This window comes from Nerophis ophidion, linkage group LG02 (assembly GCF_033978795.1).
Source record: "Nerophis ophidion isolate RoL-2023_Sa linkage group LG02, RoL_Noph_v1.0, whole genome shotgun sequence".
Taxonomy (NCBI): Eukaryota; Metazoa; Chordata; class Actinopteri; order Syngnathiformes; family Syngnathidae; genus Nerophis; species Nerophis ophidion.
Genome location: NC_084612.1, coordinates 69,905,214 through 69,930,927, shown reverse-complemented (window position 1 = coordinate 69,930,927; position 25,714 = coordinate 69,905,214). Strand labels below are relative to the sequence as shown.

General features: G+C 40.4%; 1 protein-coding gene across 1 annotated transcript in view; it reads left to right on the top strand.

The window, feature by feature from the left end:
- itcha (itchy E3 ubiquitin protein ligase a) overlaps positions 1–24,092 on the top strand; it is a 54,770-nt gene extending 30,678 nt beyond the window's left edge. Inside the window, exons 15-24 of the mRNA XM_061889629.1 lie at positions 4,842–4,913; positions 4,994–5,082; positions 5,732–5,891; positions 6,023–6,156; positions 11,158–11,298; positions 11,395–11,515; positions 11,594–11,698; positions 13,776–13,872; positions 13,957–14,029; positions 18,330–24,092. Coding sequence (XP_061745613.1) covers positions 4,842–4,913; positions 4,994–5,082; positions 5,732–5,891; positions 6,023–6,156; positions 11,158–11,298; positions 11,395–11,515; positions 11,594–11,698; positions 13,776–13,872; positions 13,957–14,029; positions 18,330–18,429 — 1,092 coding nt within the window. The 3' untranslated portion in view covers positions 18,430–24,092. The remainder of the gene's footprint in view (positions 1–4,841; positions 4,914–4,993; positions 5,083–5,731; positions 5,892–6,022; positions 6,157–11,157; positions 11,299–11,394; positions 11,516–11,593; positions 11,699–13,775; positions 13,873–13,956; positions 14,030–18,329) is intronic.
- Positions 24,093–25,714: the final 1,622 nt, after the last annotated feature.

Below are 25,714 nucleotides of genomic sequence, written 5' to 3'. Positions count from 1 at the left end.
TTTTTTTCAGCTGTAGTTCCATTAATCATTAGTAATGTAGCAGCCTGATTTTGAATGGCAGGGTCCCTGCTATCACATGTTGTTACAAATATAACATTTACATAATACAAATCAACTACAGGCTTCCCAAATGCTGTAATAAATTAAGCATGATGAGTTGACTTGAAACTGTTTAATGTTGCACTTTTTATATGTAGAAGAAAAGTTTTGTAATGTTTTTTAATCTTAGCAACACGTTTAGGCAGTTTATTGTTGATTAACATTGGCAGAATTATTATAGTGTTCCCAATGTTAAAAGGATAAAGCCATTGTTTACAAATTTGGTAAATAAATAACCAAAACATTTATATTTTGTTTTCTTACTATACGGAAAATGAACCAAACCGTGATCTCTAAACCGAGGTACGTACCGAACCGAAATTTTTGTGTACCGTTACACCCCTATCAATTACTAATAGCAAGTTCAAAAAGGGATTTGAGTGAGGAACGATTTTTGGAGTAGCTCATCAAGTAGCAGTGAGAAAGATAGAGTTGTGCAAAAGAAGACCAATGGTGAGAAATAATTCAAAGTAATGCTAAAATCCAAGGAAAGGCAGAATATAAAAAATGTAGGAACAAGTGCAATTACTCGGTTCCTCTGTGGAAACATAGGCGACGTAAAGAAGGCTAATGTACATTACAACGGTTACCTAATGATGGTGTGTATAAAATTAGGAGCAAAGAGAAAAGGTATTAAAACTTAAAAGTATTAGTAAAAAAGAAGATGCAGAGGGGGAAAGGTATAATCTAGGAGATCAACAAAAGGAGTAATCTATGGTATTTAGTGAGTGAGGATTTGAACAAATTGAAGGAGATAATTAAAGGAGGGGAAGTATTCAACATGAGGAGATTAAAAGTGAGGAGAGGAGGAGAAAAAGTGGATAGCCTGTCAATATTAGTGGAATTTCAAGAGTAAATTCTTACTAAATGTGTATTTATAGGGTTCATGAGGTATACCGCCCCCTCTGCGGTGTTACAAATACCAGAAGTATGCACATATAGCGGCTTATTGTAAAGGGGAACAAACACATAGAAGGTGTGGGGGAGGCCATGAATATGGCAGGGGTGCAGGAGAAGTGTGTCAATTGTGGTGGAGCACACAGTGTTGGCCACAGACTGTGAGGCAAGAAAATAGGCGGCTGAAATACAGAAAATAAGAACTGGGGATAAACTATCATACGCAGAGGCAGTTACAAAGTGCAAGGAGATAAAGTTGTGGAAAGAGTAGCCATGTGTTGTAGAATCTAGGACTTGGTAACTGTATGTTTCATGGCTGAAGTGATCAACTGTACATTCCAAGCTAAGCATAAGTCTTGAGAAAACAGCAATTGTGGTGAAAAGTGCAACTCGATATTTGGATATAAAAAGGCATCACCTGTGAGCAAGTATACAAACAACTCAAAAATCAAGAACGGGGAGAGAAGGAGCTGGTGTTGAATATCAAACCTGAGAAGAAATGATCTGGAATGAAAAGTACGAATTTATAAGTTTGGGCAAAACAGGAGCATTCATTTGTTTCAGATGTTTTATTTTAAAAAAAAATGTGTATATATAAATATGTGTTTTTGTCGAATTTCTGGAATCATAAAAAAACAAATATATATATCGTATTTTCCGCACTTTAAGGCGCAACTAAAAACCTCAAATTTTCTCAAAAGCTGACAGTGCGCCTTATAATCCGGTGCGCCTTAAATATGGACCAATTTTGAGCCACAACAGGTTTCGCAACTACGGTAAACAGCCGCCGACTTCATTTTCCCCCGTAGAAGAAGAAGCGCGCGGTGCATGCTGGGATATATGACTGCGGGAGGCGTGCCGTTTCTGTGTGTTTATGTAAAGACCCCAAAATGGCTCCTATTAAGAGACACGTTTACGACGCAGAGTTTATACTCAAGGCAATCAGTCACACAGTAGAACACGGGAATAGAGCAGCAGCGAGAGAATTTAACATTAACAGCAGCGACTCTGACTTGTTTAATGACGACTTCGACGAGACGGAGCCGTATTCGTTGGATGTTGCATTCTGGATGTCGCATTCGCCCAACGGTTTAATTCGGACACCGAAAAAGAAGAATTTGAGGGATTCGTGGATGAGGAATAACTTAATAAAGTGAGCTTTACATGTTTATTTTGTGTGTTGTGTTGTGTGACATTATCGTTCGAGCAACGTTGAGTTATTGATATATTATTGCTTTGCACTATTTCGAGTGTTACTATATTGTGATTGCACTAACGTTTGATTTACCGTAACAGTATCAGACTGTTTTTTACGTGTTTATTGATTCGGGGAAAATAATAAAAACAGATGTTTATTCACTTTGGGAGTGAACAGAGTTTTCAGAACTCTGGTTTGTTATCTATCAATAAAGTTTGACTGACCTATCCGACTGTTTTGTTGACATTCCCTTTAGCGCAGCTCCATCTAAAGAATGCATAACGTAACCCCAGCCTCTACTGTAGCTTCTATTCTATGCGCCTTATAATGCGGTGCACCTTATATATGAACAAAGTTTTCAGATAGGCCATTCATTGAAGGTGCGCCTTATAATCCGGTGCGCCTTATAGTGCGGAATTTACGGTATATATATATATATATTTTTTTTAAATAGTGTATAAGTGGAGTACACCTTTTAATTATAAGCTATTAGTAAAAAATTATTCATATCCGGAGGGTGGCGGGAATGCACTAGCTCAGTCTGCAAACAATGAAAAAAAAATTGTGGATTTAAAGTGTTCTACTACATCATATTATGTGAACAACTGGGATAACGTAAGGAGGTCACATTTTATATTTGACGCTATATGAAGCCATCAGCAGGCGTGCCATTGATGGAGACATCTACAGAGTGTAAGTTAAAGCTGTGTGTATTTGCTGTTTAAGGTGTTCTGTCGAAAACAGTCAGTTGTTATTCTTGTTTAGACGTTGATCAAAACAAATGCGTAGGCTATCTATCAATGTTTGAGTCATTGTGACGCTGCAAGTGTCTACATGGTTACTGGTCACAGCACACAATGAAGTAAACAGAAGTTAAAAGAACAGGGGGGACTGTTGACTCACTGCTTGTTAGTTGATATAGTAAAACACAATTTGACAAAAAAGTGTAAAGTGTAGACAGTGCGGTTAAGTTTCTCTGTTTAAATGAGTGGAGAATACAGTTTGAGGCATGATGCTGCTGACCTGATGATTTTGAACTGTACTCTCGCGGCTGTGTTGGAGCCACTGTGGACTGAACTTTCACAGTATCATGTTGGACCCGCTCGACATCCATTGCTTTCGGTCCCCTAGAGGGGGGGAGGGGGGTTGCCCACATCTGAGGTCCTCTCCAAGGTTTCTCATAGTCAGCATTGTCACTGGCGTCCCACTGGATGTGAATTCTCCCTGCCCACTGGGTGTGAGTTTTCCTTGCCCTTTTGTGGGTTCTTCCGAGGATGTCGCAGTCGTAATGGTTTGTGCAGTCCTTTGAGACATTTGTGATTTAGGGCTATATAAATAAACATTGATTGATTGATTGATTGATGGTAAACTAGTTTGAGACGAATGTTTTAGTTTAATTCATAACGCTACTGTACTTTTCAGTTTAGTAAATATTGACTTTTGGGAGTGAATTCCTACTATAATTGGAATTCCGTTTAAGAATTAGGCCATTAAGTTAAGATAAATGTTGTAATTGTTGATCAAATGTGGATGAAGAATACTTTTTAAAATTGATTTTACTTTATTTTTTTAGTTTCTATCCCCGAGAAAGTGACACCTTATTGTGGTTAAGAGTTACCAGCAGGAGCTTCTTCAGGTTGGACACCCAAGTTGTACAGGTGTGAAGGTAGAGACTTGACCAAGTGCAACCCTCTTCTCCAGTTTGTAGCTGGACACACAGGTCCCGGTTTACAAAAGGTTTGCATGTACTACAACAGGTGCAAACTTGATAGCACGCGCAAAGCGGATCTGCTAAACTTGTGCAGAGCATTGCGTTTCTTAAGTGAGCAGAAAAAAGCCTTTTTCATAACATTCTCACTACTGCCTAGTTTCTCTTGTTATATTCTTATTTTACTGTTATATTTTTATTCCCATTGTTGCTTTTTATTTTTATTCTTATGGTAATATTTTTCTATTTTGTTTCCATTTATACCCCCGTAATTTACTTTTTACTTTTTAAATTAATCTCAACTCTGTACTCTGCTGCTGGAATTTAAATTTTCTTGAAGGAACTGTCCTGAAGGAATCAATAAAGTACTATCTATCTATCTATCTATCTATCTATCTATCTATCTATCTATCTATCTATCTATCTATCTATCTATCTATCTATGTATCTATCTATCTATCTATCTAAATGGCCACAATATTGGGAGGAGAAAAAGTAAATCTCATTATTTATTACACGCAATGTGATTCATTAACATTCATCACCGTTTTGATAGCATTATTTTGAACTTCACCAAAAAATGTTAGGATTTTTACATTTATTTAACTGTTGATGGTATGAAATGTGGTTATAAAGATTGTACAGCTCCTTTTTTTTCACTAATTTAAGGGTTGAAGCTTTAGGAGCCATCTTTTAGTTTAATTTCATAAGATATGTTTGTTAGAACCACAACTGGTACATGATGATGGTGGATTATTGGGATATATAATATTCTGGGGTGTTAAAAAAACAACAATGTACACCATACCAAACCAAAACCGTGTAACAAGAGTGTGATTAGATCCAAAACTTGGATTTTGTGAGCCGTTCCACCCCTACTGTGCCATACGAATAAATGCACTGTTGGAAACGTATATCTGTTTTTCTATTCCTGCACAGCAACTATCAATGCCTCAGCACATTAAGATTTCTGTCACCAGGAAAACTTTGTTTGAGGATTCATTCCAGCAGGTAATTAAATGAACCCTTCTCGGCCTCTTCTTCATATCTTTCTGCTCTGCATAACTAATTTTACTGCTGTGTTTTAAAAGATCATGAGCTTCCATCCTCAAGATCTAAGACGCAGATTGTGGATCATTTTCCCCGGAGAGGAAGGTTTGGACTATGGAGGCGTGGCTCGGTAATACCTGCTTCCGTCCTTTCTTGTATTAAGTAAAATGAAGTACCATATTTTTCGGACTATAAGTCGCAGTTTTTTTCAGTTTGGCCGGGGGTGCGACTTATACTCAGGAGCGACCTATGTGTGAAATTATTAACACATTACCTTAAAATATAAAATAAAATTATTTAGCTCATTCACGTAAGAGACTAGACGCATAAGATTTCATGGGATTTAGCGATTAGGAGTGAACGATTGTTTAGTAAACGTATAGCATGTTCTGTATGTTATAGTTATTTGAATGACTCGTACCATAATATGTTAGGTTAACATACCAGGCACCTTCTAAGTTGGTTATTTATGCCTCATATAACGTACACTTATTCAGCCTGTTGTTCACTATTCTTTATTTATTTTAAATTGCCTTTCAAATGTCTATTTTTGGTGTTGGGTTTTATCAGATAAATTTTCCCCGAAAATGCGACTTATACTCCAGTGCGACTTTATAATGCATTTTCGGCAAGTGCGACTTATACTCCGAAAAATACAGTAGCTCCGTTGTATTTTCCCCCAGCATAACAGCATTCAGATGTCTAGTTTATCATCGAGTTTTGATTTTTTGCAACTTGCTCATCGAGTATGACTCTTTGGTTCGTGTCTGTGTACGCAGGGAATGGTTCTTCTTGCTTTCTCACGAAGTGCTGAACCCTATGTACTGTTTGTTTGAGTATGCTGGCAAGGACAACTACTGCCTGCAGATCAACCCTGCATCCTACATCAACCCGGACCACCTCAAGTACTTCAAGTTCATCGGCCGCTTCATTGCCATGGTAACTGCAGTGTTATGTCACTCTAAAATAGGGGCGGGCATTTGTCAAAAAGAATCTTTAAAGAGCAGAAAAAATAAAGATCTATTATTGATTGTGTTTCCTTCATTGATCAACCCACTTTCCATCCCCAGGCCTTGTTCCACGGCAAGTTCATCGACACAGGTTTCTCCCTGCCTTTCTACAAGCGCATCCTGAACAAGCCACTTGCTCTCAAAGACTTGGAGTCCGTGGATCCGGAGTTTTACAACTCTCTCATATGGATCAAGTAAGTCTGGGGAGCACACATTTGATATGCTCTCTGATGTGTGGATGGACAGCTGACATACATGAATGTCAAATAATAATCAAGTGTTACTTTGGGGTTATTTCTTATTTAATTAGGGATTCAAAGGAAGAGCTGTATCAGAAGCAAATAATTGCAGCGGTTTCTGATCTACATCAGGTCAAAAAACATTGGCAGCACAATTAGCCAGCATCCAGCAGCTCCCTCAATGTGCTTTTATATGTTGTTTGCACTACTCAGCTGTGGAAGTTGGACTACACTTAGACAAACTTTATCGATCCACAAGGGAAATTTCTCCATACAGTAGCTCAGTTACAAAGGATGGAAAGTATAATGCAGGTATAAAGTAGAAAAAAATCGTACCATAGTAGCAATATAAAATATAACATATATGTAATACTTACATATTACATATACACTATAAAATCAGAATCAGAAGTACTTTATTAATCATATACTATTATATTATATTTTTAGATAATATCCATCTATCCATCCATCTTCTTCTGCTTATCCGAGGTCGGGTCGCGGGGGTAGCAGCTTAAGCAGGGAAACCCAGACTTCCTTCTCCCCAGCCACTTCGTCTAGCTCTTCCCGGGGGATCCTGAGTCGTTCCCAGGCCAGCCGGGAGACATAGTCTTCCCAATGTGTCCTGGGTCTTCCCCGTGGCCTCCTACTGGTTGGACGTGCCCTAAACACCTCCCTCGGGAGGCGTTTGGGTGGCATCCTGACCAGATGCCCGAACCACCTCATCTGGCTCCTCTCGATGTGGAGGAGCAGCGGCTTTACTTTGAGTTCTTCCCGGATGGCAGAGCTTCTCACCCTATCTCTAAGGGAGAGACCCGCCACACGGCGGAGGAAACTAATTTCGGTCGCTTGTACCCGTGATCTTATCCTTTCGGTCACGACCCAAAGCTCATGACCATAGGTGAGGATGGGAACGTCGATCGACCGGTAAATTGAGAGCTTTGCCTTCCGGCTCAGCTCCTTCTTCACCACAACGGATCGATACAACGTCCGCATTGCTGAAGAGGCCGCACCGATCCGCCTGTCGATCTCACGATCCACTCTTCCCCCACTCGTGAACAAGACTCCTAGGTACTTGAACTCCTCCACTTGGGGCAGGGTCCCCTCCCCAACCCGGAGATAATATATACAATATATAACAAATCACAATTACCATGTACAATATTACAGTATATGTAACAGCTGCGGCAAAAAAAGGGCAGCATAAAATAGAAAGTAGATCCATCAGAAAATATACATGATGAACAAAGAGAGGTAGTGAACATAGAAGCGGTCAGGTGATAGACAGATATCTATTGCTGTATGTATGGCGAGTGATTATACAGCTGGATGGAGTGCAGAATGAAGGAGTTCTTGAATCTAACACAGTGGGAACAAAGCTGAAGGAGCCTGTTGGAGTATGAGCTCCGCTGTCCCTCAATTGTCTGGTGGAGTGGGTGGGCAGGATTGTCCATGATGGCGAGCAGTGTCCTCCTGGTCCTCCCTGAAACAAACGCCTCGAACTGCGTGCCAATAGTTTGGCCTGCTTTCCAGATCAGTTTGTCAATCCGGTTTAAGTCCCTTTTGCTGGAGATGCTCCCCCAACAAACCACTGCAGAGTACACGGCACTGGCCACAACAGAATGAGAAAAAAATCACCAACAGCTTGCCTCACACATTAAAGGACTTCTGCTTCTTCAGGCAAAAGAGTCTGCTCATGCCTTCTTGTATACAGCTTTGCTGTTGTCCTTCCAGTCCAGTCTGCTGTTTAAGTGGACTCCCAGGTACTTGTACTGCCACCTCCCAGTCCTGGATTTTGATGGTCTCCACTGGGGTCATTTTCTTCTTGCAGTCGATGACTAGCTCCTTGGTCTTGTCCACATTAATTAGAAGTTATGCATGTTACACTTGCTGCACTGTTGATTCAGCAATGTGCGCCATACCGTTATCACCACATTAGTTCTGTTGCTGCTGTGTTATGCAACATACCTGTTAGTAAGCGACCAGAGCTATGTGTTACTTTACACTTTCTCATGCACTCCAATACATAAAAATAATGTCTTTACTTGTTTTATTTAATGATTTATAATTTAGGAATAATTAACCCAATACAGCCTGCTTCCAATTCCAAAAATTACTGAGTCTTCTTTGTGGTTCTGGTAAATAAACACTGTGGCTATAATTGCAATATTTGCTGTATTAGCAGCTGGGTTAAGCTCCAGCCCCACGCAACTTCAAAAAGAACAAACGGTAGAAAATGGATGAATGGTTGTAATATTTAATAAAGCAAATAAGTTCATAGCGCGAATATCACTCATTTTACTAACACAGGGGTCGGCAACCCAAAATGTTGAAAGAGCCATATTGGAGCAAAAATACAAAACACAAATGTGTCAGCAGCCTCAAAAAAACTCAAAGTCTTATATAAGTATTATAATGATATATTATTAAAAGAGTTATATAAATATGATTTATTTTACCTTTCATTAATATTGGCCTACTGTCAAAATGACTATGTGTAGCAAATCTTTGTTGACCGAAACTTGATATTTATCCTACACATTTTTTAAAAATTGGCAAAAACATTAGTAAAACAGAGGCTTCTCACAGAGTGAGATAATTCCTAGAAATGACTGGCTTAGAATGGCCAGAGGTAAACATGTGTGTGTCCAAGTTCAAGGAAATGGCAAGCTGTCTTTCTCTAATGGATACAATCTTTGAAAGCTGGGTAACGTTTGCTCTGGCCTTGAACTACATGGCACACAAACAACAATTAGAAATGCAGCCAAAATTACATACATATAATGTGTCATAAGACATCCGTCCATCCATTTCTACCGCTTATCCCTTTCAGGGTTGCGGGGGGTGATGGAGCCTATCTCAGCTACAATGCAAAAATGAATTAAATAAACAGAGGACATAAGAAAAGGAAATTAAATGAGCTCAAATAAACCTACAAACGAGGCATAATGATGCAATATGTACATACAGCTAGCCTAAATAGCCTGTTAGCATCGATTAACTTGCAGTCATGCATTGACCAAATATGCCTGATTAGCACTCCAACAAGTCAATAACATCAACAAAGCTCACCTTTGTGCATTCACGCACAGCATAAAACGTTTGGTGGAGAAAATGAGACAAAGAAGGAGTGGCATAAAAAACGTCTTTCTGTGGCAGTGTCGGAGAAAGTTAAACATGTAAACAAACAACTACGGTGAGTTGAAGGACAGCCAAATGCTCAGTGAAGCATAAGCACAAACATGTTAAACAGAGGACTTATCTAACAAGAAGGGTTGTGTCATGTTGTCCTTCTACAGAAACTATATTAAAACAAATCTATTTCCCCCCCATCTTTTTATATTTTCATACATTTTTGAAAAAGCCACGGGGAGCCACTAGTGCGGCGCTAAAGAGCCGCAGGTTGCTGGCCCCTGAACAGGACTGAAAGTAACAGGAGTGAATTTAAATAACATATAATTAGCAAATATATGAAATATAGCTTCAAAGCATAATAAAATATTGAGAGTAAAAAAATAACAGTAATTAAACAAAGTAAAAAAAAATTAAAAAACTACGTCAAACACAATTTAAGTAACATGACTGTGCTCAGTTTCATGCTATTTTTTGTCTTCAAAAATAAAATAAAATTTTATTCGGGATAATGAGTATCAGTACTAAAAATATGTATATGTGTAACAAATAATACCGTATTTTTCAGATTAGAAATTGGTCCGGAGTATATGTCGAACCGGCCGAAAAGGCATAATAAAGAAGGGAAAAACATATATATGTCGCACTGGAGTATAAGTTGCATTTTTGGGGGAAATTTATTTGATAAAATCCAACACCAAGAATAGACATTTGAAAGGCAATTTAAAATACATAAATAGTGAACAACAGACTGAATAAGTGTACGTTATGTGAGGCATAAATAACCAACTGAGAAGGTGCCTGGTATGTTAACGTAACATATTATGGTAAGAGTCATTCAAATAACTATAACATATAGAACATGCTATACGTTTACCAAACAATCTGTCACTCCTAATCTATAAATCCCATGAAATCTTCTTCCTCGATGTCGCTTCTAAACAACTCCGCCAATTCCAAAGGTATGCGCCGCTTCCTCTTGTCGTTTTCTGCTGCATATTTCACTACGTCCAGCTTGTAATCTGCAGTACATGATTTCCTTTTCGGTGCCATTTTTGTTCAGCCCTTCACAGTTTTTATAAGTTACCGCCAACAATGAAATGATCCATTCTAATAGCTACGGCAGTAGCGTATAGCATATAGCAGTTAACATCCCCATGACCCACAATACACTTCTGCTATGACCCACCCCCGCCGAATTCTTATTGGTTGACGTGTGTGTGACGATATCTGACATTTTCTTCGTCTCTTCCGCGAATGAGACAAATAATATTATTTAATATTTTACGGTAATGTGTTAATAATTTCACACATAAGTCGCTCCGGAGTATATGTCGCACCCCCGGCTAAACTGTGAAAAAAACTGTGATTTATAATCCGAAAAATACGGTAATTTGAATAATATAAATGAATTACATGTGCAAAGTCTAATTTTAGAAAGCACAGTCCGGCAATAAATGCTATTTTTACAGGGTATTACATTTACTGTGTATTATTCACAAGGTATTTTCAATTATTCTTTTCAAATTGGTTTTGTTAAATATGCAATCAGATCAATGTGTAAGTCACTATGTTTAAGAAATATTTTAAAATTGATGTTATTGAATATTTTTTAGTCTTTTTTTTCCAAAGGACGCTAATAGCATTGATTTGGCGGAATAGCCCTTTTTTTTTTTTAGAAATAATACACTGAATGTAATTTTGATGATCATTTGTCAGAAATTATTAATTCATCAGTATTTATAATGCTATATTTATTTTGCAGGTTTAGTTTCATCCAAGTCTGGTTGGATTGTTTTTTTCATGAACCTATTTGTCTTTCAGGGATAACAACATAGAAGAGTGCGGTCTGGAGATGTTCTTCTCAGTCGACAAAGAGATCCTGGGGGAGGTCACCACCCACGAGCTCAAGCCAGACGGCGGGAACATTCAAGTGACTGAGGAAAACAAGGAGGAATACATCAGGTGTTTTTTTTAAACGGCACACACCCTCCAACAACTCACACAGACATGCTGTGGCGGCCAGATGTCCTTACAGTGTTTGTGACGTGCTCACTTCAGGCTGGTGGCAGAGTGGAGGCTGTCCAGGGGTGTGGAGGAGCAGACCCAGGCCTTTTTTGAGGGCTTCAATGAGGTCCTACCCCAGCAATACCTGCAGTACTTTGACGCTAAGGAATTAGAGGTACTTGAATCTAGTTGTTGACTTGCGGGGCTCAAAATCATAAAATGGCGCTCACTTTCTTGCTTCTTTGCCGTCAAGGTGATGCTGTGTGGGATGCAGGAGATCGACCTCGTGGACTGGCAGAGGAACGCAATCTACAGACATTACACTCGAAGCAGCAAGCAGATTCTTTGGTTTTGGCAGGTTGGTACTACGGTCAACTACAGCCATACTTGCCAACCCTCCCGGATTTTCCGGGAGACTCCCAAAATTCAGCGCCTCTCCCAAAAACCTCCCGGGACAAATTTTCTCCCGAAAATCTCCCGAAATTCAGGCGGAGCTGGAGGCCACGCCCCCTCCAGTTCCATGCGGACCCGAGTGACGTGTCGAAAGCCTGTTTTCACGTCCGCTTTCCCACGAAATAAAGTGCCTGCCCAATGACGTTATAACTGTAGAATGATCGAGGGCGAGTTCTTGGTTTCTTATGTGGGTTTATTGTTAGGCAGTCTCATTAACGTCCTCCCAGCGCTGCAACAACACACAACAACAGCAGTCACGTTTTTGTCTACCGTAAAGCTGTTTGTCTGCCGTAAACAGCAATGTTGTGACACTCTTAAAGAGGACAATACTGCCATCTACTGTGCATGTAGATGTGACAATAACATCTACGGCTTTTAGAGCAGTGGTTCTCAACCTTTTTTCAGTGATGTACCCCCTGTGAACATTTTTTCAATTAAAGTACCCCCTAATCAGAGCCAAGCATTTTTGGCTGAAAAAAAAAAGATAAAGAAGTAAAATACAGCACTATGTCATGAGGGTACATGGGTGTTTGCCCAACCATTCTACATGTGCTTTGTGGACTTGGAGAAGGCGTTCAACCGTGTCCCTCAGGAAGTCCTGTGGGGAGTGCTCAGAGAGTATGGGGTATCGGACTGTCTGACTGTGGCGGTCCGCTCCCTGTACGATCAGTGTCAGAGCTTGGTCCGCATTGCCGGCAGTAAGTCGGACATGTTTCCAGCGAGGGTTGGACTCCGCCAAGGCTGTCCTTTGTCACCGATTCTGTTCATAACTTTTATGGACAGAATTTCTAGGCGCAGTCAAGGCGTTGAGGGGTTCCGGTTTGGTGGCCACGGAATTAGGTCTCTGCTTTTTGCAGATGATGTGGTTCTGATGGCTTCATCTGGCCTGGATCTTCAGCTCTCTCTGGATTGGTTCGCAGCCGAGTGTGAAGCGACTGGGATGAAAATCAGCACCACCAAATCCGAGTCCATGGTTCTTGCCCGGAAAAGGGTGGAGTGCCATCTCCGGGTTGGAGAGGAGACCCTGCCCCAAGTGGAGGAGTTGAAGTACCTCGGAGTCATGTTAACGAGTGAGGGAATAGTGGATTGTGAGATCGACATGTGGATCGGTGCGGTGTCTTCAGTAATGCGGACGTTGTATCGATCCGTTGTGGTGAAGAAGGAGCTGAGCCGGAAGGCAAAGCTCTCAATTTACCGGTCGATCTACGTTCCCATCCTCACCTATAGTCATGAGCTTTGGGTCATGACCGAAAGGATAAGATCACGGGTACAAGCGGCCGAAATGAGTTTCCTCCGCCGTGTGGCGGGGCTCTCCCTTAGAGATAGGTGAGAAGCTCTGTCATCCGGGAGAAACTCAAAGTAAAGCCGCTTCTCCTCCACATGGAGAGAGCCAGATGAGGTGGCTCGGGCATCTGGTCAGGATGCCACCCGAACGCCTCCCTAGGAAAGTGTTTTGCGCACGTCCGGAGGCCACGGAGTAGACCTGGGACACGTTGGGAAGACTACGTCTCCAGGCTGGCCTGAGAACGCCTCGGGATTCCTCAGGAAGAGCTGGACGAAGTGGCTGGGGAGAGGAGCGTCTGGGCTTCCCTGTTTAGGCTGCTGCCTCCGCGACCCGACCTCTGATAAGCGGGAGAAGATTGATGGATGGATGGATGGATGATTGCCCTTAATAATTTTGACAAAATAATAGAATGATAAATGACACAATGTTACTGCATATGTCAGTAGCTAAATTAAGAGCCTTAGTATGTTTACTTACTGCTAAAAGACAAGTTGTCTTGTATGTTCACTATTTTATTTAAGGACAAACTTGCAATAAGAAACATATGTTTATTGTACCTCAGGATTTTTTGTTAAAATAAAGCCATTAATTAATTTTTTTGTGGTTCCCGTTATTTAGAAAAGTATCGAAACACATTTTGGTACCGGTATCGGGACAACACTACTAATTGCTCTAATGAACTGACATCTGTTGGCAGTTTGTGAAGGAGATGGACAACGAGAAGAGGATGAGGCTGCTGCAGTTCGTCACCGGTACTTGTCGTCTTCCCGTTGGCGGCTTCGCCGACCTCATGGGTGCGCAGCTTCTTCTTGTTCTCACGCTACTATTTGGTTTACTTGTTTCACTTAACGCCCCTTTGTTTTGATTAATAACTATAGGAAGCAATGGGCCGCAGAAGTTCTGCATTGAGAAGGTGGGCAAAGAGAACTGGCTTCCGCGAAGCCACACGTGGTAGGTACACTTTATACCTTCCTGAGCAGATGCAATTGTGTTAAAGGGCCCATATTCTACAACTATTATCTTGTGTTAGAGGTCCCACAATACAGTGCGGAGTGGGGCATTTACATAGGAGTTTAATTCATTCTGTGACCAAGCTCATATCTCAGAATACTCATATCCCAAACACTACAATTTCACTTGAATGGCATCTTCAGCAAACAGCTTTTCTATCGCACACACCATCAGCAGCTTTTCCATATTTTAATGGGTAAATATGCTATTTAAAGGCCTACTGAAATGAGATTTTCTTATTTAAACGGGGATAGCAGGTCCATTCTATGTGTCATACTTGATCATTTCGCGATATTGCCATATTTTTGCTGAAAGGATTTAGTAGAGAACATCGACGATAAAGTTCGCAACTTTTGGTCGCTAATAAAAAAGCCTTGCCTTTACCGGAAGTAGCAGACAATGTGCGCGTGACGTCACGGGTTGTAGGGCTCCTCACATCCTCACATTGTTTATAATGTGAGCCACCAGCAGCAAGAGCTATTCGGACCGAGAAAGTGACAATTTCCCCATTAATTTGAGCGAGGATGAAAGATTCGTGGATGAGGAAAGTGACAGTGAAACACAAAAAACAAAACAAAAAAAAAGGCGACGTGGCAGTGGGACCGTTTCAGATGTAATTAGACACATTTACTAGGATAATTCTGGAAGATCCCTTATATGTTTATTGTTTTAATAGTGTTTTAGTGAGACTCTAAAGTCATACCTGAAAGTCGGATGGCTGCGGTGAACGCCAGTGTCACTGAGAGAAGCAGAGGAGCAAAGATCACAGCTGCCTTTTTGAGCTGCAAGATGAGGCCGCGTAATCCACTGAAGTCTCCATTAAGAGCCAACTTAATATCACAATTTTCCCATCCAAAAACTTGCTGGTTGACGTAGAGAAACATGTTCGCTTGAGCGCTCCGTGTTAACACTTCACAACAAACAAAGAAACACCGGCTGTGTTTCGGTGCTAAAGGCAGCTGCAATCCACGGCTTTCCACCAACAGCATTCTTCTTTATAGTCTCCATTATTAATTGAAGAAATTGCAAAAGATTCAGCAACACAGATGTCCAAATTACTGTGTAATTATGGGATGAAAAGAGACGACTTTTAGCCGTGTGTGGTGCTGGGCTAATATGTCCGCTACAACCTGAGACGTCACAAACACGCGTCATCATACCGCGACGTTTTCACCAAGAAACTCCGCGGGAAATTTAAAATTGTAATTTAGTCAACTAAACCGGACGTATTGGCATGTGTTGCAATGTTAATATTTCATCATTGATTTATAAACTTTCAGACTGCGTGGTCGGTAGTAGTGGGTTTCAGTAGGCCTTTAAAATAATATGTTAACCCCCTTGGCTGTCGTTAGTATTGTCTTTATAGACTTGTGAACATGCGCGTGCAGATACACACAAACACACACCAACACTTTATATAGAATGCAACGCATCGAGTCTATTAGAGTGCTAAAACTGCCAACAGTTAATTAATAGTCAATATACCAGGGTGCAACTTTTTAAACATCATCACAAAATGCTTTTCTTTTACAGGAAGTTAGATTTTGTCTTTTGTTGTTTGTTTTCATTGCTGCTATTTTGACAAGGTGATTTTTTTTTAATTTTTTTTTTTAGAACTTGGACTTTCTTTTCTTTTAAATGGACAACATTTTATTAGTCATTTTAATTTTTGTAACAGCTGAATGAGCAGCACAGTAAGAGTAAATAAATAAATGATAAATGGGTTGTACTTGTATAGCGCTTTTCTACCTTTAAGGTACTCAAAGCGCTTTGACACTACTTCCACATTTACCCATTCACACACACATTCACACACTGATGGAGGGAGCTGCCATGCAAGGCACTAACCAGCACCCATCAGGAGCAAGGGTGAAGTGTCTTGCTCAGGACACAACGGACGTGACGAGGTTGGTACTCGGTGGGAATTGAACCAGGGACCCTCGGGTTGCACACGGCCACTCTCCCACTGCGCCACGCCGTCCCCAGTAGTGTAGTAGACCCAAGTATTCATTATGTACCACCATAATGACAACATTAAATACAGTAGCATTGTAGACCTAAGTATTCATCAAGTACCACCATAATGACAACATTAAAATACAGTAGTGTAGTGGACCTAAGTATTCATCAAGTACCACCATAATGACAACATTGAAATACAGTAGCGTAATAGACCTAAGTATTTATTAAGTACCACCATAATGACATAAATACATATTTACGATTGAAATGGATGGAAAAATTAGAGCTATTAAATATGTCGGCTTTATTATCCAAGTAATCGACTAATAATTAAGGTAATAGTTGACTTATCGACTATCAAGATCGTCGTTAGTTACAGCTCTACTTGGTATGTGTATTAATCATTAAAAAGTAAAATGTTGTATAAATAGGGGACATTTAAGGCTGGAGCGACTTTTATGCTACTACCGAATTTCACGGAGTATAAGTCGCTTTGGAGTATAAGTCGCACCTGCCAAAAATGCATAATAAAGAAGAAAAAAAACATATATAAGTCGCACTTGAGCATAAGTCGCATTTTTTGGGAACATTTTTGATAAAACTTACACCAAGAATAGACATTTGAAAGGCAATTTAAAATAAATAAAGAATAGTAAACAACAGGCTGAGTAAGTGTACGTTATATGAGGCATAAATAACCAACTGAGAAGGTGCCTGGTATGTTAACATAACATATTATGGTAAGAGTCATTCAAATAACTATAACATATAGAACATGCTATACGTTTACCAAACAATCTGTCACTCCTAATCGCTAATTCCCATGAAATCTTATACGTCTAGTCTTTTACGTGAATGGGATAAATAATATTATTTGCTATTTTACGGTAATGTGCTAATTATTTCACACATAAGTCGCACCCCTGGCCAAACTATGAAAAAAACTGCGACATATAGTCCGAAAAATACGGTATCAGGCTACAGTTAATTCATCTATAGGCTGTTTTCCACCAAAAGTTCAGGAACCTGTAAGTTTTTAGTTTAAAACATTCCGCCCACTTCTCGCAGCTTTGCGTATCGAAATGAAGTTTGTGAAAAATAACAAACAACAATAAACTGCATAGAGCTTAAAGACTACGGCTGAGTAAAAACCCTGCAATCAGCATTCTTCAGCACAACGATGCCCTAAAAAAGTTCCTGCATGTTGAAAGTGTTCTTCTTTGTCTCTTGTCAAGTTTGTCGCAATAGAAATGCAGGAGAAATGGGAAATAAAAAAGTCGGTCCTGTGTTTGAAGTACTGTATTTTTCGGACTATAAGTAGCAGTTTTTTTCATAGTTTGGCCAGGGGTGCGACTTATACTCAGGAGCGACTTGTGTGTGAAATTATTAACACAATACCGTAAAATATCAAATAATATTATTTAGCTCATCCACGTAAGAGACTAGACGTATAAGATTTCATGGGATTTATCGATTAGGAGTGACAGATTGTTTGGTAAACGTATAGCATGTTCTATATGTTATAGTTATTTGAATGACTCTTACCATAATATGTTAGGTTAACATACCAAGCACCTTCTCAGTTGGTTATTTATGCCTCATATAACGTACACTTATTCAGCCTGTTGTTCACTATTCTTTATTTGTTTTAAATTGCCTTTCAAATTGCCTTTAGGGACAGCGTGGCGCAGTGGGAGGGTGGCCGTGCGCAACCCGAGGGTCACTGGTTCAAATCCCACCTAGAACCAACCTCGTCACGTCCGTTGTGTCCTGAGCAAGACACTTCACCCTTGCTCCTGATGGGTGCTGGTTGGCGCCTTGCATGGCAGCTCCCTCCATCAGTGTGTGAATGTGTGTGTGAATGGGTAAATGTGGAAGTAGTGTCAAAGCGCTTTGAGTACCTTGAAGGTAGAAAAGCGCTATACAAGTACAACGCATTTATCATTTATTTATTTATTTATAAATGTCTATTCTTGGTGTTGGGTTTTATCAAATAAGTTTCCCCCAAAAATGCGACTTATACTGCAGTGCGACGTATATATGTTTTTTTCCTTCTTTATTATGCATGTTCGGCAGATGCGACTTATACTCCGGAGCGACTTTTACTCCGAAAAATGCGGTAGTAGTTTTAGGAACACAGGGGGGGGCTTTATTTAAATGTGAAAGTTGTTGTAAAAGTCCCTGTGGTGGAAAAGGGCCTTTAGATATTTTGGCTCAGCATTCACACGTAATTTCTGAGAAAATGATCTGTTTTCGTCTCCTTCGTTGTCTTGTCTAGCTTTAATCGTCTGGATCTGCCTCCCTACAAGAGCTACGAGCAGCTGAAGGAGAAACTCATGTTTGCCATCGAGGAGACGGAAGGTTTCGGGCAGGAGTAACCACAGCACTTTTTCCTCGCGTTTGTCTCTGCAGCCTGGAGCTGCTTTTATTTCCCAGAGTCACCAACTATATGCAATTCCGCAGCTGCTTTCAAAGCGCTTTCAGAATAAGAGACTCTTCCCTGCATTGATCTAACATGGCTCCGCGTGATAACAGTGGTTGTTTCTTCACCCTTTTCACAACATGCTTAACGCTGTGCAAGTGTGAAACAGAAGAAGCTCCATGAGGACCTCCCTGTCAAGACTATGCACTCAGATTATATTTTGAAATTATATTTGATTTATACATCTTAAAAAATAATCGGGTTTTTTTTCTTGTATTCAAATGGCTGATTGGACTGATTAATGTAGCACAGGATGTTCTTTAAAAAAAAAAATCTTCTCATTTCTCTAACATACCCTCGTTTGCACATGAACTGTGAAAGGGCAAGACAGCCTGATTGTCCCTGAAAGCATGCTTTTATTTCTTTTTCTTTTTCAAGTGCAATAGTTTCGCAGCTGTACCAACAATAGTCTTGATCACTTTACGAGATAAGTTTTCACTTTTTAGTGCTGATTTTACTCTCCGATTCGAAGACCGGCCGGCGCAGGTTTTCAAATGTTTTTAACAGTTTGGTTTAGAGTTCATCGGACCAGGACCAAACTTAGCAGAAAAAAAGGGGGCGTTCTTAACTGTGTAATACAAAAATATCGGCCCTCGAGTCGTCCTTTTGTCATCCACTGTGTGAATAACTGATTACTGATGACGTGGGAACAATCCTGTGTGATAGATTTGTAAAATAATATCCTTCTCCCACTGAGTGGTAGCCAAGAAATGATCCTGACTAGGTATTGAAGAATGCTGAAATGTGAGCATTTAAGGTGTTTGGGTGACTACTACAGTGTAAATACACTTAGCAGGAGAATGTGTTTCATATCTATATATATCTAATTCACCCAAGTCGTGGTTCCCTTTTTTTGTGATTGTTGCTTGGGAGTGGAGCACTAGCAGGCGACCCTAGTTTTATAGGGAGGGCGGGGGCGGGGGGCATTATTTTGTGATTTCTACAGGGATTTTGACTTTCAAGCTGTTATCCTTACAGGTGTTATGATCCGCTTCTCAGATCATCACATATTCTTGTTTTGTTCCATTTTGGTATCACATTCTGTTGTTTGACGTCCGTATTTCCTGTTTGTTCTGTCGCCATGGTTGCATATTAGGTCCACCTGCTACTCGCTGTTTACGTACATCTGTTATTCTTGATTACTGCCTTCTTTAAGCCTGCCCCTATTGTTCATTCGGTCTCGGATCCTAATTTGCCTTACACGCAACGAGTATGTTTTTCTATGTATTTACTCGCTAGCTTTCGCGATACGCTTAGTTTATCCCTAGCTCACATGCTAGTAGTTTTTGTTTTGCCTTTTGTGCCCTTGTGCCAGTTTTTCCGTTTCCTTGTCAGTTTTTATTTTCGGGTCTCCCCATGTCTAGCATTAAAAGATTACAGTTGGTACAAAATGCGGCTGCTAGACTTTTGACAAGAACAAGAAAGTTTGATCACATTACGCCTGTACTGGCTCACCTGCACTGGCTTCCTGTGCACTTAAGATGTGACTTTAAGGTTTTACTACTTACGTATAAAATACTACACGGTCTAGCTCCATCCTATCTTGCCGATTGTATTGTACCATATGTCCCGGCAAGAAGTCTGCGTTCAAAGGACTCTGGCTTATTAGTGATTCCCAAAGCCCAAAAAAAGTCTGCGGGCTATAGAGCTTTTTCATTTCGGGCTCCAGTACTCTGGAATGCCCTCCCGGTAACAGTTCGAGATGCCACCTCAGTAGAAGCATTCCAGTCTCACCTTAAAACTCATTTGTATACTCTAGCCTTTAAATAGACTCCCTTTTTAGACCAGTTGATCTGCCGTTTCTTTTCTTTTTCTTCTATGTCCCACTCTCCTTTGTGGAGGGGGTCCGGTCCGATCCGGTGGCCATGTACTGCTTGCCTGTGTATCGGCTGGGGACATCTCTGCGCTGCTGATCCGCCTCCGCTTGGGATGATTTCCTGCCTGCTCCGCTGTGAACGGGACTCTCGCTGCTGTGTTGGATCCGCTTTGGACTGGACTCTCGCGACTGTGTTGGATCCATTATGGATCAAACTTTCACAGTATCATGTTAGACCCGCTTGACATCCATTGCTTTCCTCCTCTCCAAGGTTCTCATAGTCATCATTGTCACCGATGTCCCACTGGGTGTGAGTTTTCCTTGCCCTTTTGTGGGCCTACCGAGGATGTCGTAGTGGTTTGTGCAGCCCTTTGAGACACTAGTGATTTAGGGCTATATAAGTAAACATTGATTGATTGATTGATTTATTAGTTAATAAATCTTCTTTTCTTACCATTCGTTGTGTTCTTGCCCGAACGCATCCACGAAAGAACAAATCCGGCATCGCTATGCCCCTCAAGCGTAACAGTAGGATCCGAGCAAGTAAGAAAGGTTATTTTGCGTCAGACAGCAACGAGGTACTTCGAGCGTTGGAGGCTGAGACACTCCGCTGCGCGCCAGGTGAAGACATGATGTGGGGCTCTGGCAGTTTCTTGGTCCCGATCAATTCCACCTGGTCCGGGGATGTCCCCTCCCAAACCGCTCGCACTCGTCAACGAAGGCGGAAGTCGCAAAGAAGGGTTTCGCCTCGCGACTGTGAGGCTGGGTGGGCATAGTGACGCCGGATTTGTTCTTTCGTGGATGCGTTAGGTCAAAAACACAGCGAATGGTAAGAAAATAAGATTTATTAACTAATAAAAATAGACAAGGAAACCAAAAAACTGGCACAAGGGCACAAAAGGCAATACAAAAACTACTAGCATGTGAGCTAGGGATAAACTATGCGTAGCGCGAAAGCTAGCGAGTAAATACATTGAAAAACGTACCTCAAGGCAAATTAGGATCCGAGACTGAATGAACAAAAGGGGCAGGCTTAAATAAGGCAGTAATCAAGAATAACAGGTGTGCGTAAACAGCGAGTAGCAGGTGGAACTAATATGCAATAATGGTGACAGAACAAACAGGAACTAAGGACGTCAAACAACAGAATGTGGTATCAAAATGGGACAAAACAAGAATACGCGATGATCCGGGTAGCGGATCATAACAACAGGGGAAAACATCAAACTTCTAAGTGTGTTTGTCCAAAGAATCTTAAACGTTACCTAAAATTGTTATTAATGATAAGGTGTTTCGATGCTATTCATGTGTTCTTGCTCACTCGGAAATCAACATGACTGATCACACGGAGTCCTAATATGATAAAGTGGCCCTAACATGATTAGGATGTTTATCTCTTCAGTCACTGGTGTGATGCTTGAATATGTCATGGCTGCAGCATGAGGTATACCAAGTGTGGATGTTGTTGACTAAAAATGTTAGTCTTCGTTATCACCAACAGAGTTAGTTATGGAAGCAGTTTTTAATTTAGTTAAACAATTTCTTATTTTTGGTCATCTAAATTCCTCAACACTAAAACTGCAGTGAATTGTGTTTACTAAAATGTGCAATATAAAGGATGAAGCATCTTTAAAGTTGTCTTGAAACTACTTTTATGACAGTTATCCCACCGAGACCTTCAGTGATGTCCTACTTAGTGCAACTTTAATAAATACCCCTCAAAATACCATAATTTATGTCATCACATGACCACGATTCGAGAAATGCTATACAGAAACACACTAGTGCACAACAGTGTACAAAACAGACTATATTTCGGCACATTTAAAAATGAATGAACCCGCATCAGCATTTAAAACATACTTTACATCAGGGGTCTCAAACTCAATTTACCTGGGGGCCACTGAATGCAGAAACTGGGTGAGGCTGGGCCGCAAGAAAAGATTTCTTAAACAAATCTAACATGCACTTTTTAATGAATACACCTTCTTTGAATGGCTTTCCCGCCCCAGCAACATACTTGCCAACTCTCGCGACATTAATATTAAGGGCACGCCGTGACGGCACTGCCTTTAATGTCCTCTACAACCTGAACTAACAACGTGCCAACCCAGCCATATGTATTATTTGGCTTCCATAGACGCAGTAAGACATACTTGATCAACAGCCATACAGGTCACACTGAGGGTGGCCGTATAAACAACTTTAATACTGTTACAAAAATGTGCCACCCTGTGAACCCACACCAAACAAGATTGACACATTTTGGTAGAACATTCACACCGTAACACAACATAAACACAACAGAACAAATACCCACAATCAAATGCAGCCCTAACTCTTCCGGGCTACAATAGAGGACGGGGTGTATATTGTAGCCCGGAAGAGTTAGGGCTGCATGGGATTCTGGGTATTTGTTCTGTTGTGTTACGGTGCGGATGTTTTCCCAAAATGGGTTTGTCATTTTTGTTTGGCGTGGGTTCACAGTGTGGCACATATTTGTAACCGTGTTAAAGTTGTTTATAAGGCCACCCTCAGTGTGACCTGTATGGCTGTTGATCAACTATGTCTTGCAGTCGCTTACTGCGTCTACTGAGGCTAAATACAACATGGCACGCTCTTAGTGTAGATTGTAGAGGACGCTAAAGGCAGTGTCTCCACGGTGTTCCCTTAATGTTGTTGTTAGGGTGAAATTCGGGAGAATGATTACCCCTGGAGGAGCACTGAAAATTGGGAGTCTCCCGGAAAAATCAAGGGCATGCAAGTACGACGCTGTAAAGCGTCTTTCATATAAAACTTGCGGGCCGCACCAACATTAAAATTTAACATCAAGATGCGGGCCGCAAATTAACGTCTCGCGGGCCGCAATTAGCCCGCGGTCCTCGTGTTTGAGACCCCTGCCTTACATGGTACTGTCAAAATTAAAATAATTGTAAAGAACATATTAAACGTGGGAAAATAAATAAATAAATAAAATATTTGCACGTTTTCTTTAAGAGTTAAAGAAGTGAGAACCGATTATTTCTCAGTTGGCCGGGTATGGCCCCTTCCTGCTTCTCGCAAATTACAATTTGCGATTGGATTCTCACTTGGGAGTGACAAGTGAAAATCCAATTAAAGTCACTTTTAGCGTAAGGCTACCTAGATGGGCTACTGTCAAGAACTGGTGATCCGATTGGCTATCGCAACTTGTCTACCCGGCAGAAATAATACAGCCCTGGCAACACCTTAGCTGAATTCTGATTGGATAAAAGCTCTTAACATAAAAACAAGCAACATTGAAGCCTAATAAGACATGGAGAATATGATTAAATGCTTTCTAGAAAGTAGATTAAAATGAACTTTTATTAATCTATGATTATGATTTATGCCGAGAAGGCCTTGCAGAGCATCTAAAAAACTAAAGTCCCAACAAGACCTGTTTTAGTCTGGGGAAAAAAGGTTGTTGACGATAACTGAAACAAACACTTTTAGTCAACAAAATGAACACTTCGTATACCTGATGCCAACTTTAATGGGATAGTTTCCTCTCCTTGGCTATGGTACCTAAATGTCATTGAATATATACATAGATAAATGCCTCTGACTATGTCTCTGTGGAATTTTATTAGCGTGTATGCGAGTTCCTAATTATTTTTGATTCAATTACAGTTGCACCTCACTAACCTCATTTTGTGAGTGACTTTACTTATTTGCCGCCTTTGCTCTCTGGGGTATTTACAATTAAAGATATATGAAAACGACTCCTCCTGTTGTGATAAATATTCAAATAGCGATGAATTAGAATTAAATAGCTAAACCTCAAGCTAAAAATATATTCGATTTTTATCCCCTATATGTTGGATGTAGAGTGATTGATTGACAGTTTTATTAGTACAAACCCCGTTTCCATATGAGTTGTGAATTTGTTAGATATAAATATAAACGGAATACAATGATTTGCAAATCATTTTCAACCCATATTCAGTTGAATATGCTACAAAGACAACATATTTGATGTTCAAACTGATAAACATTTTTTTTTGTTGCAAATAATAACTTTACAATTTGATGCCAGCAACACGTGACAAATAAGTTGGGGAAAGGTGGCATTAATTACTGATTAAGTTGAGGAATGCTCATCAAACACTTATTTGGAACATCCCACAGTTGTGCAGGCTAATTTGGAACAGGTGGGTGCCAAGATTGGGTATACAAAAAGCTTCCATGAAATGCTAAGTAATTCACAAACAAGGATGCGGTGAGCGTCATCAATTTGTAAGCAAATTGTCAAACAGTTTTAGAGCAACATTTCTCAACGAGCTATTGCAAGGAATTTAGGGATTTTACCATCTACGGTCCGTAAAGTCATCAAAAGGTTCAGAGAATCTGGAGAAATCACTGCACGTAAGCGATGGTATTAAAGACCTTTGATCCCTCAGGCGGTACTGCATCAAAAACTGACATCAGTGTGTAAAGGATATCACCACATGGGCTCAGGAACACTTCATAAAACCACTATCAGTAACTACAGTTGGTCGCTACATCTGTAAGTGCTAGTTAAAACTCTACTATGCAAAGCGAAAGCCATTTATCAACAACACCCAGGAACGCCGCCTGCTTCGCTGGGCCTGAGCTCACCGAAGATGGACTGATGCAAAGTGGAAAAAAGTTCTGTGGTCTGATGAGTCCACATTTCAAATTACATTTGGAAACTGTGGACGTGGTGTCCTCTGTAACAAAGAGGAAAATAACCATCCGGATTGTTATAGGCGCAAAGTTCAAAAGCCAGCATCTGTGATGGTATGGGGGTGCATTATTGCCCAAGGCATGGGTAACTTACACATCTGTTAAGGCACCATTAATGTTGAATGGTCCATACAGGTTTTGGAGCAACATATGTTGTCATCCAAGCAACGTGATTATGGATGCCCCTGCTTATTTCAGCAAAACAATGCCAAGCCACGTGTTACAACAGCGTGGCTTCGGAGTAAAAGAGTGCGTAAAATAAGACAACAAGACCCCAGACTGTTGAACGACTGAAGCGCTACATAAAACAAGAATGGGAAAGAATTCCACTTTCAAAGCTTCAACAATTAGTTTCCTCAGTTCCCAAACGTTTATTGTGTGTTGTTAAAAGAAAAGGTGATGTAACACAGTGGTGAACATGCCCTTTCCCAACTACTTTGGCACGTGTTGCAGCCATGAAATTCTAAGTTAATTATTATTTGCAAAAAAAAATAAAATTTATGAGTTTGAACATCAAATATCTTGTCTTTGTAGTGCATTCAACTGAATATGGGTTGAAAATGATTTGCAAATCATTGTATTCCGTTTATATTTACTACTAATACAATTTCCCAACTTCTATGGAAACAGGGTTTGT